Raw genomic sequence first — 21,698 nt, forward strand, 5'->3', positions numbered from 1 at the left:
GCCACTTCTGGCTTTCTTTTGCTTATGTGGTGCTGAGGAATCGAACCCAGGGCCTCATGCATGCAAGGCAAGTGCTCTACCACTGAGCCACCTTCCCAGCCCCTCACTGGTATATTTTATTACAAAACTAATGCATATTCACTATAATGCTAGACAATGACAAAATATCTGAAATCACCTGAAACTCACCACTCTGAAATTTATTTTATGTATACTTGATGTGTGTACTTGTACTCACATATATATATACGTACATATATGCTCACACACATGTACACACACATATATGTATATATACATGTATATATCCATATACATCACATACACATACTCAAATGATACATACATAGTTGATATATAATATATACATACATATGCACATATGTCTGTATCTGTCTGTCTATCTATTTGTCTGTCTGTCCTCACAGATCTTTTTAAGTTAGTAAAGCAGAATTGCTCTAAATAGATCCTGGGATAACCTAACATTTCATAATGGCAAGGCAGATATACACAGATCATAGTAGGATAGCTGTTGAAGGTTTGAATGGGAAAATTTTATTTAATAGAGAGAGACTCAGCTATAATAGCATTGATGTGTAGGGGAATCTGAATTGGAGTAGTTAAGGATTGGCAGCTCTTGGCTAAAAGGCTAAGAATAGCAGGGCTGTGTTTCTCCTGTTGTCCTTAGTTTGAAGGTTATTTCAGTAGAGGTGTATGGAAACCAACAGTGTTGATGTCTAATTTTATCCAGAACCAGGAGTGAGCTGTAGGCTGTGGAGATAAGCTTCTTGACCTCTCTCTCTTGAGTATCCTTCTTCCTGGCATAATTGAAAAAGCAGCAGATTAGAAGTTTAGTTTTTGATATATACACCAGCTGATTTTCAGGCCAACTTCTTGGGTCTCAGGAATTTAACTTGTATTTGCTTCCTCTTTTGTTTGTTCTTAAAACTGACAGATTAATGTAAAATGAAGTTCTTCAAAAACTTCTTAAAAGTTGTACAAACTCAGCATACTAACACTGATAGTAGAAATAACAATTTTGTTTCAGATGCAGAGCTCTTGATGTGATGCTGGGAATATCTCGTAAATAAACTCTAGATATAAGAAATTTTGAAGTATAGGCCTTTTGAGGAACATTATGACTTGTGCTTGGGGTATTGCCTTTGAAATCTAAAAGTCACTTCATGCATAAATAGACTTTATTCTTTCAAGTATTAAAGTGAAATGTGATTATATTTTCTTTGTAAAAGTACTTTTATTCTTGAACGCTTACTGGAAATTTTTGTGTTTGAGCATGTGGTAACTAATTTGTGCTTTACTATATTTTGGGGAGAGTTCTTTTTTTTTTTTTTTTTTGGGTCCGGTTGTGGGGCCTGAACTCTGGGCCTGGGCGCTGTCCCTCAGCTCTTCAGCTCAAGGCTAGCACTCTACCACTTGAGCCACAGCACCACTTCCGGCTTTTTCTTTTTTTGCTCATGTGGTGCTGAGGAATCGAACCCAGGCCCTCAGGCATGCAAGGCAAGCGCTCTACCACTGAGCCACCTTCCCAGCCCCTATTTTGGGGAAAGTTCTATATATAGATCTTGATAGGTAGATTATGTAGATAGGTAGAGTGGCTATTGATTTTTAGTATGTTCTTGCCATGTGGTATTTAACTTTGTTTTAGTTTTCCATTTTCTTTGGTAATATTGTCTTAAATGGTATTCTAACAGCCTGTGTTAACCTATGTTACCATACTGTTATCTGTAGATTTAAAGGATTTGGCCATGGCTCCTTTGATCCTGACTCATTCTCATAGGTTCTCTCTGGATGCATGGAATGGGCAAACAAGATATATGTAGGTAATGATCCTCATTCTTGATCATGAGTCAGTCAGAAGATCGCAGAACATTTAGTGGCTGCCTTTGCTTCTCCTAGAGATTTCTCCAACTCCATGATCATAGTTCTTGCTCAGTGTAGGCCTATGGGTCTATTTATTTAATTCTGCTCTCTGAATTTGGATATAGAAGGTTAAAAGGGTTGATAGTCCCTAGCCCACTCTCTCCTTTTTTCCTAACTATTCCTATCTGGGCCATATAGAGTATAAGAAATAGAAAAGCTTACTTTGATTTCAGGACTCTGGTTACCCAGAGAGTATTTTGGTAAATGAATTGCTTAGTGGTCAGTGTTAACTGTATGCGCTCTTATTTCACTTTTAACGGTGTTGCTGGTAAGGTTGTCACTGTATTACTTTATTACTTTCTATACTACAACTTCTGCCTTCATGGATGACTTAGTTCAATACTGTTAAGGTGGAATGTTTTAAATTCATATTTGTTTGTAGTAAATGAAGTTGATATATATATATATATATATATAATTTGGCATTTATAATGAAGGAGGTATTTGTTAATAGTTTTTCACCTATAAAACAATTAGATAAAAGACTAATTATATATTTTATGCTCTTCCTCTTGTTTACTATAAAAGCAAAAAATCAGGAAGGCAAAAGTATATACTAGACTCTCAAATGCTGCCTTTTCCCTATAAAAAACTTGATTCTCTACCCATGATCTGTGCCCCTAAAATATTAGAGTAATTGGTTATTCTTTAGGTCTCAGATGTCATTTCCCGAGGGCAATTTGTGACACCTAGACTACTAGGTAGAGCTGTTTCTTATTCTTACTGCTTCCTGAGGGCTTCTGTATTGTTACTGCTATTATTTATTAATTAAAAAAATCTCACTATTTCATTGCCTGACATACATTGGCTCTTTTATAAAAAAAAAATTAAAGTTAATGGATTAACTAGAAGAAAACATTCTGTTTTACTGTTTTTCTGGATTTGTTGCATATATGGTTATTTGTTTTTTCTTTTATACTGGAGTTTTAAAATTGTAGATTGAGTTTTAAAGTTACCTTGAAAAGGAAGTGGCGCTGTAGCTCAAGTGGTAGAGCGCTCACCTTGAGTTGAAGAGCTGAGGGACAACGCCCAGGCCCAGAGTTCAAGCCCCACGACCGACAAAAAAAAAACAAAACAAAACTATATAAAGTTACCTTGAAAAGTAAAAATTACCCTTCAATCTTCAAGATAAAATACAGTTTGATCTCTCAGTAAGTTGTACAGGCAGTTTTCCTCTCCATCATCAGTGATAACATTTTACTTGCAGACTGGTTACTTAACCTTTATAGAGGCATCCAACCTTTTCCAAAAAAGGCTCCAATGTACTTTTGAAATAATTTTCCCTGTTGTCCATCTTTGTATTCTGGCTTTGGAACACTTTGCTTTTTCCATCTTCTTTTCACATTATCTTTTAGATATGTACCTGAAACCCATCTTCTTTGTCATACATTGTTTTCTCTGACTATTCCTGAGTAGTCTCTTTTTTCGCTGCTGTCTTTTGGCACCAACTTAACATTGTTTGTTCTCCCGAAGCTCTTACTTAGGTGTTTGTCCTTCCTAGTCAACTTGAGTTATAGATCACTGAAGATGGGAATTTTCATCTTTTGGTTATGGCTTTAAATTCACTAGGAACTATAATGAATGAAGAAAATTTGGTAGAGTATGGTCACATCTGTAGTTTTCTGTTGCCATGGAAGATTAACAACTGGTGGTATTCCTAACTAGATGAACTAGATTCCATGTTATGTACTCATTATGCTGTTAAAAATGCAAACTGACTGCATATTGCATTGATGTGTTGCTTTTTTGTTAGGTACAAAGAGGGTGGTGAGGCACTATTAATTCTGCTTCCTTCAGAAGAGCAAGAGATGGTACAGCAGCTTCTCCAGAAGAAAGTACCTGTGAAGGAAATCAAGTAAGAGCTACTGATGTTTATGTTCTTGTTACTCCTAACAATGGAGCATGAAATCATTTTGCTCATTGTTGCCACGGCTGTTTCCTACCTCCCCTATATTACATTTAGCTTTCTGGTTTATGATTTTGAAGGGGAAAAAAGATTTTAGTTTTTCTGTCTTTAGAACATTTAGGTTCATGGCAAAATTGAGAGATAGTGCAGAGAGTTCTTCTATCTTCCCTGCTTCCACATACATAGCCTCCTCCAATATTAATATCCCCCAACAAATTGGTGCCTTTGTTATAGTATATGAATCTCTATGATGTTTCAGATTCACTCATGTCCATTGTCTACTTAAGGGTTTCTCTTGATGTTATATGTTTATAGGTTTGTACAAATATGTAGTGACATGTGACAGGTGTCTCCTGTTATAGTATGATATTGTCAATGCCCTAAAAATTCACATATGTATTCCACATATTCTTCTTTTCTCCACTACCCCCTAGCAACCACTGATTTTTTTTTTTTTTTTTTTTACTCTCTGCACAGTGTATCCTTTGTATGTAGATTTCCCAGTTTGGCTTTTTTCACTTTTTTTTCCATGTCTTTTCATGTCTTAAATACTTATTTCTTTCAGTGCTGAGTAATATTCTAGATGTAACAGTTTATCCATTCACTTACTATAAGGCATCTTTTTTCTCCAGAACTGGGGTTTGAACACAAAGTCTTATGCTTGCTTTACAGACTTTCTACTGCTGAGCCATGCCTTTAGCCCTTTTTTGTACTGGTTATTTTTGAGATATGGTCTCACTCCTACCAGGCCCCATGCTTGGACTGGATTGTGATCCCCTATTTTATACTTTCTATTATATCTGGGATGATATATCTGGGATGACAGATGCATGCCATCATACCTAGCTTGACTTTTCTGTCCAGGCTGTCCTATGACCATGATCCTCCTAATTTCAGCATCCTCTGTAGATGTGGGTTGAGAAGGGTTCTTGCAAACTTTTTTGCAAGAGAGAAAAAGAAATTAGTAACACCTGCCATTTACAAAAAATGACATTAGATTTCTTTTTTTTTTTCCATTTCATTGTTTAATCTCCTATGGGAAGCTGCATTTAAACTTTATAAGGTTAAGAAGAAATCAATACTGATTGAGGTGTTAATCTGCGTGTCCTTTAGCATGAGGTATTCAGAGAAATTGTCAGAAATAGTCTTTCTTCTTGAATTACTCATAATATGCAGGAGTCAAATGTAAGGTATAGTGTGAGTTGGTTCCCTAAAGAATGTTAGACATTTAAAAATATACTGAAGGAAAGAGGAAAAAGCTATGTTCTATTTATAATTTTTAAGATCAAGACTTCTTAGTTTAACTTTTTGTTGTTGTTAAAAAAGAATCAATCCAGAAAAGCTTATAGATGTCCAGAAAAAATTGGAATCCTTTTTAGCTCAAGATCAAGATTTGAAAGAAAGAGCTCAAAGGGTAAGTTATCTTTAAATTGAATACTTTTCATTTTAGAATGTGATACATAATAAATTATCATTTTCTGCTTCTTTATTATATGCTTCAAATATTTAAGCAGTGTCATTTAAAAAATTATATCTTAGAAGCTTTGAGAATAATACTTACATTACAAAACATACTTGAATTTTATGATGTTGTGATATAATTAGTAATTAGAAGGTCATTCCATTATTAGTCACGAAATAAATGCCAGAAATACGTTGTTTCACTGGTTCATACATACAGCAAATGAGGCTTTCAGAGCAAAATAGCACATTGAAATAAATGATGTGATTTATTGAGTGTCACACATGGTTTGGCAGAATGGCTGTGTTGCCAGCAGCAACAAGATATCTAGTTTTACAGACATGATTTCCTAGCTTTTGATTATAATCTGGAGAGAACACAATGATAAGCAACTAGAGTGAGTTCTTGTGGATAGATGTAGGGGAAAAAAATACCTCTGACTTGGTACTATTCATTGTCATGCCTAAGAAGTCAGAGAAAATGGTTTAGAGATTACTCGGTAGAAAGGATTAATGCAATGCTAGAAGAAAAGGCAGAGTTTAAGGAAAAGGAAAGAAGGATTAAATACACTTTACAAAAATATTTTTAAAATGAAAATACTTGGTTAGATATATTTTGTTACCTGTTTATGTTATAAACCAACAAAAGATCAGGAATCTACTTACAGTTTGCAAAACTGAAATAAATATAATTTTGTTTTGTTTAAGCAAAAATGGGAGAAAAGAATTCCAAGTTGGTGATAAATGATTTGATATTATGATTAAAAATAGAAAAGCTATAGGAACCCTTTTTCTTTTTTCTGGTCACAATTTAGCTTCACCTGATATAGTTTTACTGAAAACACTATCAGAAGAAGTGGTAGCATTCTGTATGAGTTTTCTCATTGTCATAGCACTGTAAGTTCCAGGTATGAATACTACCTTTTTGATAGCTAAGGAAATAGCCAGTTAGAGAAATAAGAAACTTGTTCAGCTAATAAGATAACTCAGCATAGATCTTCCATATTCTTCTTCTTCTTCTTTTTTTTTTTTTGTCGGTGGTGGGGCCTGAACTCTGGGCCTGGGTGCTGTCCCTCAGCTCTTCAGCTCAAGGCTAGCGCTCTACCACTTGAGCTATAGTGCCACTTCTGGCTTTCTTTTGCTTATGTGGTGCTGAGGAATCAAACCCATGGCCTTATCCATGCAAAGCAAGCACTCTACCACTGAGTCACCTTCCCACCACTCTCCATATTATTCTTATGTCCCTATTTTCCTGTTGTACTTTATTGCAATTAAAATTTTAGAGTAGCTTTTGGAGAGATTATGTTCTGTGTTGAGCTGAATTAATGAAGACAAATGCAAACAAAATCTTTTCAAATATTACAGTTGTAAAAGGTAACTTTTCTTTTTGGGTATATGTACAGAACCAGAATATGCTGACCTATGTTATATTTTTTCCCCACTTACTATTGACATTATTCCTTTTGTAAATTTTTTTTTTTATCTGACTCAATTTTCCATCTCTGCTACCATTTATTTTACAGTGTTTTGTCTCCTACATACGTTCAGTATATCTTATGAAGGATAAAAAAGTATTTGATGTAAGCAAGTTACCTATTCCTGAATATGCATTGTAAGTATTCATAATATAGGTATAATAGTAAATCATCCAAGTCAGGGGAATTTGTTTTCAGCTTGTTTCTCTGAGAATTGTTGTTTACACTACTTTACCTTAACGAGTTACAGAAAAGAAGGTAAAATCAATTCTGTAGAAAATAACCTGGGCATTAGTTCTTTTCAGGAAAAGGTGGATTATTTGTATGTTCTGTATTTTCTTTATAACTTGATACTTGTTTTTCTTTCTGCTTTAAAAAGTTTTATTGAAAGCCGGGCACTGGTGGCTCACGCCTGTAATCCTAGCTACTCAGGAGGCTGAGATATGAGGATCGCAGTTCAAAGCCAGCCCAGGCAGGAGAAACCGTGAGACTCCTATCTCCAATAAACCACCAGAAAACTGGAAGTGGCGCTGTAGCTCAAGTGGTAGAGCGCTCGCCTTGAGCTGAAGAGCTGAGGGACAGGGACAGCGCCCAGGCCCAGAGTTCAAGCCCCACGACCGAAAAAAAAAAAAAAAAAAAGTTTTATTGAAGTACCAAGTAGATCCAGAATTTTATATAATTTATAAATTTATTCTCAAAAGTTAATTAGTTTTCACAAAGTGAATACATCTGTAAATAGCATGAACATGGAGAAACAGGAAATCAACAGTGTTGTAGCAGCTTCTTCATTTACCTTCCCAGTTATAATACTCTGTCTACTACTCACTCTTTGCAAAGTGCAGTTACTCTTCTGCTTTCTAATATCATGGATTACTTTTACTACCACACCGTGGCTCTGGTTTCTTGGTCATTATAGTAGTCTTAGAGTTGTTTTTTTTTGTTGTTGTTGTTGAGGTCTTTTACCATCTTGGTTAGGTTTATTTCTTGATATTTTATTATTATTTCTTTATTTTGGGGCCATTATGAACAGGATCATTTTCTTGATTTCATTCTCATTGTGTGCATTATTAATATGTAAAAAAGCTACTGAATTTTGTGTGCTGTTTTTATATCCTGATATTTTGCTGAAAGTGTTTATTTATCAGAGGTTTTTTTTTTTTTGGTAGCGTCTTTGGAGACTTTCAAATTTACTCATATTATGAGTAAATAGGAATAGTTGGCTACTTCCTTTTGTGTTTGTATTCCTTTTTGCTTCTTTTTCTTATATAATTGCTTTGGCTTAGAATTGAAGCATTGTTGGGCTTCAATTACAGGCTCATACCTGTAATCCTAGCTATTCAGGAGGCTGAGATCTGAGGATAATGGTTCAAAGCCAGCCCTGGCAGGAAAGACTGTGACACTCTTAACTCCAATTAACCACCAGAAAACCAGAACTGGGCCTGTGACTCAAAGTGATGGAGCATAGCCTTGAGCAAAAGAGCTTAAGGATAGTGCCCAGACCATGAATTCAGGCCCCATGACTGACCAAAAAAAAAAAAGAAAAAGGAATTGAAGCGCTATATTAAGACTAGAGAGAGGGCACACTCTTTCTTGTTATAGAAAATGTTTTCAGTTTTCCCTATTCAGTATGTTGGCTATAGATTAGTCACATTTAAAAAATATTTTCTAAAGTAAAATTGTGTTTTTTATAACAGTGATTGTATCGTTTATGTTTCAGAAGGAAAGGGTAGGGTAGAGATGATATTCTAGTTTACTTTTTGAAGAGAACAGTGTTTTGTCCCTCCATTTTTTTTGTGTGTGTGTGTAATTTTTAGTAACTTACATTTAACAAAGTAATTTCATGTAGTTAATTGAACCTTCATAGCAACTTGAGATAGTCCTGAAAGATGTTGTTACATGGTATGAAGAAGCTGAGACTGAGTGTTGAATTGGAAATTGGGTGTAGTATTTGAATAGTGATCATCTTGCTTATGTTTCGTTCTTCTTTATTTTTAGTTATTTATTTAGTTTTGTCGGTTGTGGGGCTTGAATTCTGGGCTTGGTCTCTTCAGCTCAAGGCGAGTGCTCTACCACTTGAGCTACAGCGCCACTTCCGGTTTTCTAGTGGTTTATTGGAGATAGGAGTGTCAGAGGCTTTCCTGCCCGGGCTGGCTTTGAACCTCGATCCTCAGATCTCAGCCTCCTGAGTAGCTAGGATTATAGGCGTGAGCCACTGGTGCCCAGCTCTTTTTTTTATTTTTATACAATATTCTCTAAAGGAAAATTTTGTTTTGGGCAAGTATTCTATACTTTTTGGCATGCCTTTTGAATCATCTAACCTGTTGGTATTGATGTGTATCTCAGGAATATTTTTTTTAAAAAAAGCTTTGGTAATCTCTATTCTTGAGAAATGATTCCATAATGTCATAGGCATAATAACATTACTGCAGTGAGATAATTCTTTTTTTTTTCCTTCTATTTTTTTTAAGATCTCTTGGTCTTGCTGTGGCACCTCGGGTAAGATTTCTTCAGAAAATGCAGAACAAGCCCACCAAAGAATCTGTAAGGAGCCAAGGCGATGATGTCATCGAGTCCAGAGCTCCTTCCCTCACCAATGATGAAGTGGAAGAATTTAGAGCCTATTTCAGTGAGAAAATGTCCATACTTCAGAAGGGTGCGAAGAATCTCAGAGAATCAGACTGCAGAGTGGCTAGTGATAGTAACAATGAAGAAGAGGAAGGGGAGGAGGAGGAGGAAGAGGAGGAAGAGGAAAAAGAGGAAGAGGAAGAAGAAGAGGAGGAGGATGACAAAATGAAAGAGAAATTAGGAAAAGCAAGAGGATCTCAGACTGAATCTGTTCCCAGTACTGATAAGGTAAAGAAGGTCAAGGAAGTTCCTGTGCAGTTCCTTAGCGGCGGAGATGAAGAGGAAGAAGATGGACCTGATGCTGATTTCCTTACAGTGAAGCGGCGTGATGTATTTGGGTTGGATCTTAAAGAGAATAAAGCATTACCGGTAAGGTTATTCTCAGTAGAAGGTCTTTTGTTATGCTTTTTTATTGTAAGCCAATTGTTGATTTTGAGGAACGAAAGAAAGGAAGCTATGAGAAATTTAAAAATGACTTTCTTTGCAATAGTTTTCCCTTTTCCCCTTTCTCTATACTTAAATGGCAAGGATTTTTTTTTATCTTTTTCAGAACTTTGGGAACTCTAAGGGATTGTCAACTACAATCTTATTTGTTGGTTTTGTGATGTGGGTTTTTTTTTTTTTTTTTGCCAGTTCTGGGGCTTGAACTCTGGGCCTGAGTGTTGTCCCTGAGCTCCTTTTGCTGAAGGCTAGCACTCTACCACTTGAGCCACAGTGCTACTTCAGCCATTTCTGTGATTAATTGGATATAGAATCTAATGGACTTTCCTGCCCTGGCTGATTTTGAATCACAACCCTCAGATCTCAGCCTCCTGAATAGCTAGGATTACAGGCATGAGCTACTGGTGCATGGCTTCCTGATGTGTTTTGAAAGTAATCAGAGACATGACTTTCAGAGTTTAGGAGTCATAATAGTGAGGTTCTTCGTTTAAAGTGTGAGAATCCTTTATTATGATTCTTAGCATACAAATTTGATTAATTTGTTGGAAAGAGTACTTGTAATTAAAGTCTTTCTAAACATAAAATTTACTTTTTTTTTGGCTGGTTTTCTAGTGGTTTTTATTGGAGATAAGAGTCTCATGGACTTTCCTGCCCGGGCTGGCTTTAAACCGTGATCCTCAAAACTCAGCCTCCTGAGTAGCTAGGATTACAGGCGTGAGCAACCAGCGCCCGGGCGTCTGACTCATTCTTTGTGCAATATTTTGAAAGATCCCAAGACTCTTAAATACTGCATTTTGAGCCATGAAACTTAGAAAAGTTAATACTAATAATTTATCAGATAATGATTTCTTACTCAGTCTCTGTGTATATTGCTTAAACATTTAGTCTGTGTATTTATGTATCTATGTATCTATCATCTGTCTGTCTGGACTGATCCTGGGCTTAAACTCTAGGCCTTGCTGTTGTCCTTGATCTTATTTGCTCAAGGCTAGTGTTCTACCACTTGAGCCACAGCTCCACTTCCAGTTTTTTGAGTAGTTAATTAGAGATAAGAGTCTCTCAGATTTTCCTCCTCAGGCATTTGTTGAAGTGTTTCATCTCTAATCCTGAAATAAACCTAAACAAATTAGCTCTTCTTCCTCAGTGCTATGAGATTTTAGTTTTGTTAACTATTTTTTTTGTTTTGTTTTAAATTAAAGCCCAGAATGTTTTGTCTTGGACAAAGCAAGTTTATCTTGTGTTGAATGGTTAACAAATCACCAGTGCCTCTGGGTGTCTGTCCTCACTCCTAGAAGGCCGCTGCTGTTTTTTTTTTCCTTTCCTTCTTTAAGCTTGCCTGCTGGCTGTTAGACTAGAGGCTACAGTCTTGATATACTGTTGGGCAGAGAATCTGCTGTATTTTGTTTGGCATAACAAATAACTAAAAACAGAATGCTATTTTGTTATAATTCTAATAAGCCAACCAGATGATGATTCTTATTGTGCATGAGTTAAGTTTTAGAAGTAAGTTTATTGGTTAAACTGGGGACTGTAAATGGCCCAGGAATATATGAAGACATTCCTAGAAGTTAGATATGCTTGGATGGAAATAATTTACTGCAACTCTGCTTAAAGCACATGACAAATGAAGCTTATATTTTCAGGGTTGATCAGTCTTGGTACGATTTTCCTTTCTGTTGGCTTATTCGTTCCTCATGGTTCACATTCAGTGAATTGATTTCTCAGTGGCACTCTCTGCAGTACCTTCCTGTAAATAATCACTCTTACCTGTTTGTTTCCTAAATTAAAATAGCATATTTCTTCCTATATCTTTGGGGGTGCTGAACAGAGTAGTTCTTTCACATGCATAGGTTTTTATACCTACTGGGTTTTATCATGGGAAACAGTAGAACAGAGGAATATTTTCTTTCTTGCTGATTTGGAGGGTGCACTTTCAGAATGTTTGTAAGAAGTGGTTGCATACTCCAAAAGCACTTTTTAAGAATTTGCTAAATTATGTTTTCTCTTGTGATTTGGATCAGCACTATTTTATTTTTTTTGTATCTTTTGATCTGAATTGCCTTCTTACTTGCTGACATTTTGATAAATAGGATTTTGCAAATCAAAGTAAGTAAATGCTCTTAGGTTGTTTAGCTCTACTTCACACCCATATCATCAGAGATATTTTTTCCCCCTTCTACAAAATATTAGAGAATAGGTATTTTATTGCCCAAAACGATGTTATAAGAATTTAGGAACTCACCTATCTGTTTTCCAATGGGTTCTATTGGCATTAGCTTAGCTATTAAGATTTACAGGTTTCCCCCATCTGTTTTTCCCCCCGTTCCTCACTAACAGGGACTGTTTTATGGCAGAAATTATAGCTGGATCTGGTTTTATTCCTTTACTGAAGAGAGATTATTTCTAGGTTTTTATGAAGAATCTGAGATTCTCCCCTACTTTCAGGTTGACAAGTTACCCTGCCATACTTTTATATTTGTTACTGGGTAACTCTTAGCATGCAGGCAGCATGAACTTCAGGTTTGCGTGGTTTTTCTGCCTCCAGGCTCCACAGGCTCATGCATGTTATGCTAGGGTTGGTTCTGATGTCCCAGTTGAGAAAATGTAATCTTAGAAAAGTCCCAGGTTTGTGTGTGTGTGTGTGTGTGTGTCAGGTAGTGGAGCTTGAACTCTGGACCTGGGCGCAGTCCCTCAGCTCAACTCAAGGCTGTCACTCTACCACTTGAGCAACAGTGCCACTTCTGGTTTTCTGGTAGTTAATTGGAGATAAGAGTCTCATGGAGTTTCCTGGTGCCTCCTTCCCCCCGCCCCCCAACCGTGATCCTCAGATCTCAGCCTACTGAGTAGCTAGGATTACAGGTGTGAGTCACCAGCACATGGGTAGAAAAGTCCCAGTTTTATGAGAGGCCTGATAGTAATCTTGCCAATCTTCAACTTTGGGTTCATACCCCTCCCTCCCAGCCACTATAGGCTCAGATTGAAGAAAATTTGCATAGAGTCATCTGGCATGGTGAGCTACACTCTTAACAGATTGAACCTTCTGCAGGTAAGACAAAATTTTGGAAAAAGTACTTTAGAATGAGCAAAACTTAGCCTTCCCAAGGAAAGACTGGCACAGTGTGGATTTTATATATTAGCAGCTTTGCCTCTAAGGATGTGCTACAGTCATAAGCTGAGGGGACAAACTCCATTAGGAAGTGTACATTCTTCTTGGTCTGAAGAAATAGGAGGTGGAGGTAGGGTGATAAGTCTACCCAAGGATGAGGGCGACTTCTGGAAGATAGGCAAAGAGAGCTCCATATCAATTCTAGCAACTGATAGAGAAACCAGACTTTAAAAATTAGTAGATATTTAAAAAGCATTAAGAAGCTGGACATCTCTATTAATCTTGACCTAGTTGGAAAATTAGAGCACTATATGCAACATTTGCAGAATGTTCCTTCTTTGGTCACATGGCATCTTCATAGTGCATTCATTTTATACTAGGTTAAAAGTTTCGAAACAGTTGAAAGCATTGAACTCACAAATGATATGTACTCTGCAACTGGATTAAAATAGAAATCAATAGGACATCTAGGAAGACATTACATATTGAGAAATCGAGGGTGTTAAGATCTGAAAATTATGCTCTTCTTAATTACCTATTTTTGACTTCTTAGCGCTTGAGTTGGCAAATGTACTCTTAATAGTGGGGGGTAATACAGAGGGTGGGCTGCATGTTGAAATGCATACCTAGAAACTTTGAGGGCTAGAATGGTGCTGAAAATAAAATATATACCCAATTGGTGAAATATTTTGTTAGAGTATTATTAAAATGATCTCATAGGTATTTAGGTATTGTTGATGGAAGTCTTTTCCTACTGTTGCCAAAGTTAACTTCACTGTACAAGTGGGTTGTTAACCAAGGAGACTGATTTATCAGGTTCAGTTTTACAGTCTTCTTGATACTTAAAGGTCACAGACTGATCCTCTTCGTTAATTTGAAAGAGAAACTGTACGTTTCCCATTGAACACTTCCTTTAATTGCTTGGCTTTCCTTCTTCACACTTCTTGGAGGTGTCAGAGCTAACTTTTTTCTGTAAATGTCAGTACATGTAGCATGTGTAAGACAAAGTCTGGAACATATTTAATGTGTAAAATTTTGTTGATGAAATTGAGTTATTTGTCATGGAAGACACCGTATCAAAAGTATTTTGCAGGCTAGGAAGGTGGCTCAGTGGTAGAGCGCTTGCCTTGCATGCCTGAGGTCCTGGGTTTGGTTCCTCAGCACCACATAAAGCAAAATGAAAAAAGCCGGAAGTGGCTCTGTGGCTCAAGTGGTAGAGTGCTAGCCTTGAGCTGAAGAGCTGAGGGACAGTGCCCAGGCCCAGAGTTCAGGCCCCACGACTGGACCCCCCCCCCAAAAAAAAAAGTATTTTGCTGGGTGCTGATGACTCATGCCTGTAATCATAGCTACTCAGGAGGCTAAGATCTGAGGATCACAATTTGAAGCCATTCTGGGTTGGAAAGTCCAAGAGACTCTTACCTCTGATAAAACACAAAAAAAAACCCACCAAAAAACCAAACCAAAAGGAAAAAAAAAGCTTGAAATGGAGATGTGGATCAAGATCAAGAGGTAGAGTGCTACCCTTGAACATAAAAGCCCAGGGACAGTGCCTAGGTCCTGAGTTCAAGGCCCCCCCCCAAAAAAGAAAAAATTGGCTCAACTATGTTTTTTTGTTTTTTGGGTCCGGTCGTGGGGCCTGAACTCTGGGCCTGGGCGCTGTCCCTCACCTCTTCAGCTCAAGGCTAGCGCTCTACCACTTGAGCCACAGCGCCACTTCCGGCTTCTTTCTTTTTGCTTATGTGGTGCTGAGGAATCGAACCCAGGGTCTCAGGCATGCAAGGCAAGCGCTCTACCACTGAGCCACCTTCCCAGCCCCTCAACTATGTTTTTAATTTCAATGATTTAAGCAGAATTACTCTTAAGTTGCAAGATATTTTTTATTTTATTATTATTATTGTTTTGGTCGGTTGTGGGGCTTGTACTCTGGGCTTGGGTGCTGTCCTTGTGCTCTTCAGCTCAAGGCGAGCACTCTACCGCTTGAGCCACAGCTCAATTTTCTAGTGGTTTATTGGAGATAAGAGTCTCACGGACTTTCCTGCCTGGGCTGGCTTTGAACCACAATCCTCAGATCTCAGCCTCCTGAGTAGCTAGGATTACAGGCGTGAGCCACCGGCACCTGGCTTTTTATTTTTCATTTTTTTTTTTTTGCTAGTCCTAGGTCTTGAGTGCTGTCCCTGGGCTCCTTTTGCTCAAATCTAACACTCTATCACTTTGAGCCATAGCATCACTTCTGGCTTTTTCTGTGATTAATGGGAGGTTAAGTGTCTCAGAGACTTTCCTGCCTGGGCTGGCTTGAACTGTGATCCTCAGCTCCCAGCCTCCTGAGCAGCCAGGTGTATTATAGGCGTGAGCCACTAGTGCCCAGCAAGTTGCAAGATTATTATAGTGACATAATAATGCTTTTGTTTATACTTTTATGGCCAAGTACTTACTTTGTTAGTTGGCAGAAAAATTAGATAGAATAGTGGGGAAGAGGAGATGAGGAAAAGTGATGGAGTAGGTGAGTGTGATAAAGGTACTTTGAGTATGTGAGAATGAAAGCCTCTGTACAACTAATTGATGCTAGCAAAAATGTGGAAAAATATAAAATTAAATTGGTGAGGAAGAGAAAATTAGGTAAAATGAGTGCTAGGAATTATAATTTAATTTTATATGCAGTTTATTGGCACTTCATTTAGTATGATGGGCAAGCCTAAAGAATAATGTATGGAACTTGTAATTTTTTTTTCTTTCTTTTTTTTTTGCTGGCCTTGGGACTTGAACTTGGGGCCTGGGTGCTTGGGGCCTGGGTGCTATCCCCGAGCCTTATTTTTCTGAAGGCTAGCATTCTACTACTCGAGCCACAGCACCCTTTCTGTCTTTTTGTGAGTAGTTTATTGGAGATAAATGAGTCTCACAGACTTTCCTGCCTGGGCTGGTTTTGAACTGTGATCCTTAGATCTCAGTCTCCTAAGTAGCTAGAATTACAGGAGTGAGCCACCAGTGCCTGGAAATTTTTTTTATAGACTGGGTCTAGAGTGTAGTTATAAGTGATGCTAAAGTTAAGTTGCAGAATCTGTATGAACTACAGCTGTTGCTTTGAAAGTTGTAGTTAATGGAAATAAGCCATACTGAAATTCTTTTATGAAAAATTCCATCTGAGAAATCAGTTGTTGGAGTGTCATTATTTTCTTCTTTGGGAAACAGTCAGAAAAGCTAATCTGAAAGATCTTTTGTTCAGTATTTTTAGCAGAGAATGATTGTATAGCACTCACTGTCAGCTTGGTTTGTCTTTCCTGTAGTACTGTAAGCAGATGTGGTTCAGACTAAAAGTCATAATTGCCTTAAATTTAAGATTCAGTTTTTAAATATAGTAACCAAAATTCAATGGCAGATGTGAATCTTAAGTTTTCCACTAATTTTCTAAAAGATATTGAACTATTATTGCAATTATTCTTTAAATCAATTTTCTATTATTCTTGGGCTTCTAAATTCCTTTCTCTCTGTAACTTCACTCACAATCTTCCTTTGCCAGGGATTCTTTTGGCAGTCCGGGATTGTCTATAGGCCCCTTCTCAGAGAAAGGTTTCAAATTAATAAAATATTATTTGTAACTTTTTTTTTTGCCAGTCCTGGGGCTTGAACTCAGGATCTGGGCACTGTTCCTGAGCCTCTTTTGCTCAAGGCTAGCACTCTACCACTTGATTCACAGTGCCACTTCTAGCCTTTTCTATTTATGTGGTACTGAGGAATCGAACCCAGGGCTTTGTGCATGCTAGTCAAGCACTTTACCACTAGGCCACCTTCCTATCCCTTATTTATAGTAGTAACTTCTTACCCATGGCTTTGTCTTCCAGGCCTTGGTTACATGAAGTCTGCTGTGATCTGAAAATATTAAAAGGAAAATCCCACAGAAATTCATATATTTTGAATTGCATGCCATTCTGATAATATGCTGAACTTGTGTGCCATTTATTATGTCCTACTATGATTCATCCTTTTTTTTGGTGTTACCACATCCACGCTCTATACGCCATCTGCCTATTAGTCACTTAGTAGCTGGCTTGGTTATCACATGGACTGTTGAGGTATCACAGTGCTTGTTTTCTAGTAACCTTTATTTGACCTAAGAGTAGCTTAGCTCCAAAGTGCAAACATTGCTGGTAAAACTTATTGCTGATAATTGTATTAGTTGTAATTACTATGTTATATTCTTAGTTAATTTAACTGTGTCTAATTTATGCATTGAATGACTTTAGAAAACATATTTTCACACATATGAGACTTGGTAATAACCACAGTTTCAGGCATTCATTGGAGGGCATTGGAACATTTCTCCCCATGGATAAGGGAGGGATCTGATACCACAGGTGGGTCTCCAGCTTTTATTGTGTATTAACTATAGATTAAAAGCTTTAGGTAGAGAACAAATTAAAGTAAATAGACTCTTCTACTTCTTTTTTTTTTTGGGGGGGGTCCGGTTGTGGGGCTTGAACTCTGGGCCTGGGCGCTGTCCCTCAGCTCTTCAGCTAAAGGCTAGCGCTCTACCACTTGAGCCACAGCGCCACTTCCGGCTTCTTTCTTTTTGCTTATGTGGTGCTGGGGAATCAAACCCAGCGCCTCAGGCATGCAAGGCAAGCGCTCTACCACTGAGCCACCTTCCCAGCCCTTCTCTTCTGCTTCTTTGTCTTTGATTCTAAACTCATAGAAAGTTTTCAGGCCTGTTTTCCTTGTAAGACATTTCAGCAGTTCTAGTTGTGGTGTTCCTCCTTTAGTTTATGTATCATTTGGCTTCTGCCATGTGGGGAATGAATAAGAACAAACCATCAGATGGAGCAAGTGTCTTATAAAAAGTGAAACTTACTGGTATCATGGAGATACACATATTCTTTTTCTGCCAGTCCTGGGGCTTGAACTCAGGGCCTGGGTTCTGTCCCTGAGCCTCTCTGTGCTCAAGGCTAGTACTCTACCACTTGAGCCACAGCACCTCTTCTGCCTTTTTCTGAGTAGTTTATTGGCGGTAGGGGTCTCATAGACTAGCTTGGAACCATGATCCTCAGACCTCAGCCTCCTAAATAGCTAGGATTACAGCTATGAGCCACTGGTGCCAGGCTTTTAAGTTTCCTGCATTATATATTAGGTAAAGTGAAGTAAAGATGTGTAGAAGCCATGGGAAATTACCACGAATGAATGGAAAATAAGGGATAATAAATCATTAAGTAAATTTATGCACCGTTTTCTAACAGTAATATCTGAAAAAAACAAACAAACAAACCTTGAGTTACTCCTTTCATCAGAAGTGAACATGATGGCTGGGAAGGTGGCTCAGTTGTTAAGTGTTTGCCCCTCATGCATGAGGCCCTGGGTTCAATTCCTCAGCACCACATAAGCAGAAAAAGCCAGAAGTGGTGCTGTGGCTCAAGTGGTAGAGCACTAGCCTTGAGCTGAAGAGCTGAGGGACAGTGCCCAGGCCCAGAGTTCAGGCCCCACAACTGACAAAAAAAAAAAAAAAAGAAGTGAACATGAAGTTGGGCACAATTGCTCACACCTATAAATCCTAATATTCTGCAGGAAAAGATTGGCAAGATTGTGATCTGAGGTCAGCCTGAGCACAAAGTTATTGGCATCGCATTTCAGTTAGTAAAAGCTGAATAAGGTGGTATGTGCCTTTCATCTCAGTGTACTGGAAGCAAAAAACAGGATTATGGTTCAGGTTTACCTGGACAGAAATGTGAGATGCTACTTGAAAAATAGCTAAGCAAAAAAGGGCTAGGACATGGGTCTCAAGTGGATAGTGTTGCCTGCTTAGCAAGTTCAAGGCTTGAGTTCACACTTTGCTTCCTGCCAGAATAAATAAGTAAGTGAGCTTTATTGTTTATTGTTCACTGGGACTTCTCAGGCTCAATTTTGGCAATTGGATAATTGGATTAGAATAATAACTTCCCCCCTTTTTTGGATTGAACTTGCTATTCCTGATTTTCTTAAATTACTTAAAAATGAAAATTTTCATTTATTTGAATGAAAATTTATGAGCAAAATCATATCCAAGCTTTCATGGATAAAGGTTCATTTACTCAATCTGGCTCATTTACTGTTGAGAACATTAATATTAATGTTAGTGTTGAGGGGCTGGGAAGGTGGCTCAGTGGTAGAGCGCTTGCCTTGCATACATGAGGCCCTGGGTTCGATTCCTCAGCACCACATAAGCAAAAAGAAAAAAAGCTGGAAGTGGCACTGTGGCTCAAGTGGTAGAGTGCTAGCTTTGAGCTGAAGAGCTGAGGGACAGTGCCCAGGCTCAGAGTTCAGGCCCCACGACCGGACCCCCCCAAAATAAATAATCTTAGTGTTGAGAACATTAATATTACAGTTTATTAGGTATAAATCAGAGGTAACCTTTCTTTAACTCCTTGTTCCAAGTCCCTCATGGTGTGCTATAATTACTTTATAGGGACATGACAGAGCTCCTGCTAGAGAGCAAACAATTTAACCTTACTTTAAGCATTAGGTGTATTCAGCCAAAGTTGCAGAAAGGGACATTTTGTGCACTAAAATCATGTCCCTGTTGGTTTCTATTGTAAGTGTTCTTGTAATAGGAAAAGTTTTTATCTAGTACCTAATAGAAATAAATCTTTTTTTGTTTATTCAATTCACGACTTTAACAGTGTGTGGGCATTTAATTCTTCAGTAACTCTTGCAAGAAATTATTCCAATTAACAGTGAGTCTTTATGAGCCTCCTATTAAAAATGCTCAAATATGTCAGAAAAGCTAATTATTAGATCCTAGTGACTTGTATACTAAACAGTAAGCTCTAGGCAATTTCAAATGAACTAAACTTTAAGCACTGATTCTAGATATGAGTCAAATCTGGATTTCTTTTTTATTTCCTTAATATCATCTATTTAGCGTTTCATCCCTTTACCTAAAATAAGGAAGTGTTATTGTTGACATCATAGAACTGTTTGCTTGGTTTCTAGAGAGAATTGTGGAAATGCTCATACTTACTGGGTAATTGGAAATTTCAGAAGAAGTGCTCAAAGTTAGAAAAAAGAAAACAGGGAAACATTAAGTGAGCAGACTTAAGCTGTAGAGGTAGATTCTAGCAGAAAAAACTTGCAGACTAACTTTGACCTTTGGCAAAAATTCTAGAGCTTATAAAATAGATATGAACAGCACAGAGTGAAGAAAAAGAATACCAGGACCCTGTGTGAGTTGTACTCACTTTAAATCCACCTCATTTCATTTTGTGAATAGGGCTGCCAGATTAACAAATTCAGGAGATATTAGCATGTGTCCTGGGTTCTGCTTTTGATAGATGCTTTGAAAGCATTTTTTTTTTGTAGCAAGATGAATAAACCAGGAATCCTCTAGTGTCTGTTTTGTTCTGAAACAGAACTTCTCAAAATATAATTTGTTGACAGCTAAGTACGAAATGACTTTATGAAATTTCTGTGTAAGTTTCTAAACTTGCAATTTCTGTTTTTATGTGATATCACAAGAGGTTGGACTAGGTACCTCCCTTGCTCTGTAATAAAGATGACTTGGGATATTCCTATTCCATATAGCTTGTTTGGTTCACTTGTTTTTGAATGAACTACTCATACATAACTTTTGCAAAACAGAACATGTATTACAGCGGTAGAAATTTATTGGCAGTCCCTATTTAGGTAGCACATCTAATGAAAATGGACAGTTATTCCTCCTTATGTTATTTTGTCATTTAGAATGGTTTTCCTGTCAGGTAAAAACTGTAGCTCATTTATGTTTTGCTTGTGAAAATTAGCACACAAAGATAAAAGGTAAATAAATCTTTTCCCATTCTTGGTGGCTGATATAATGGGAATTAGGCATTATCCGTGTACACCAAGAAAACAGGGTATGACCTAGTCTGTTAGAGGTTATCTAGCAGTTAGTAAATTGAAGACCCTGTGACAGAAGTTCTCAGACACCTTTACACTGTTCTCACTGGGTGAGTAAGGCAGATCTTGTTGAGCTAAGTAGATTGTTCTAATAAAAGGCAGAGGAAACAAAAATAATATGTAGATCACTGGTCTCAAAATTCTTTTTATGTATGTAATGCTGAGTTGTATTTTTCTTTTGTTATTGTTGCTGTGCTGGTCCAGAGGTTTAAACTCAGGGCCGCATGCTCTTAACTTTTTTGCACACAGGTGGTTTCTACCATATGAGCCATGCTTCTAGTTTGATATTTGGCTGGGTAATTAATGAAAGGTACAGTCTAAGATTTCCTGCCTAAGTTAGCTTTGCTGTTCAGTCCTCCAGTCCTCTCAGGAGTTTAAACTCCTGAGTAGCTGATGTATGCCACTGATGTCTGGCTCTGATAGGCATCTTTCTTTATGTTAAACAATAACTATTATTTTTCATATCCTTATGGAAGCACCAGTCTATTTGAGTAACAGTAATGTTCCTATTCTTTCATTTTAAGGACACTAATAATTGTTTTGATCATTTCTTAAAATGTGGAAAGTAGATTCTGTTGGCTTGCTTTCCTTTATGTAGAATTATCTGATTCCCCTTGGTCAGAAAGACTGTTGAGTCTGCATTATGCCTAGAAGACATACTGTAAGTCACAATATGACTGTGGGACAGATCTCTTCTTTGTCTTGTTGCTCTGTGCTCTCATTTTTTTTCTTAATTAAAAATTTTATTTTTAATTAACATGTCAATGGGGCACTCATTGATTGTTGAGCAGACTTCCCAATATATATGCCTGCATGCAGAACAGAAGTAGGCTGTCTTTGTCATCTG

At 37.5% G+C, this 21,698-nt stretch overlaps 1 protein-coding gene across 1 annotated transcript in view; it reads left to right on the forward strand.

The window, feature by feature from the left end:
- The window catches only part of Ddx10 (DEAD (Asp-Glu-Ala-Asp) box polypeptide 10), a 121,399-nt gene that overhangs the window by 26,256 nt on the left and 73,445 nt on the right, over positions 1 to 21,698 (forward strand). Inside the window, exons 10-13 of the mRNA XM_013009479.1 lie at positions 3,695 to 3,796; positions 5,174 to 5,261; positions 6,832 to 6,920; positions 9,252 to 9,777. Coding sequence (XP_012864933.1) covers positions 3,695 to 3,796; positions 5,174 to 5,261; positions 6,832 to 6,920; positions 9,252 to 9,777 — 805 coding nt within the window. The remainder of the gene's footprint in view (positions 1 to 3,694; positions 3,797 to 5,173; positions 5,262 to 6,831; positions 6,921 to 9,251; positions 9,778 to 21,698) is intronic.

This window comes from Dipodomys ordii, unplaced genomic scaffold (genome assembly GCF_000151885.1).
Source record: "Dipodomys ordii isolate 6190 unplaced genomic scaffold, Dord_2.0 Scaffold10, whole genome shotgun sequence".
NCBI classification, from domain to species: domain Eukaryota; kingdom Metazoa; phylum Chordata; class Mammalia; order Rodentia; family Heteromyidae; genus Dipodomys; species Dipodomys ordii.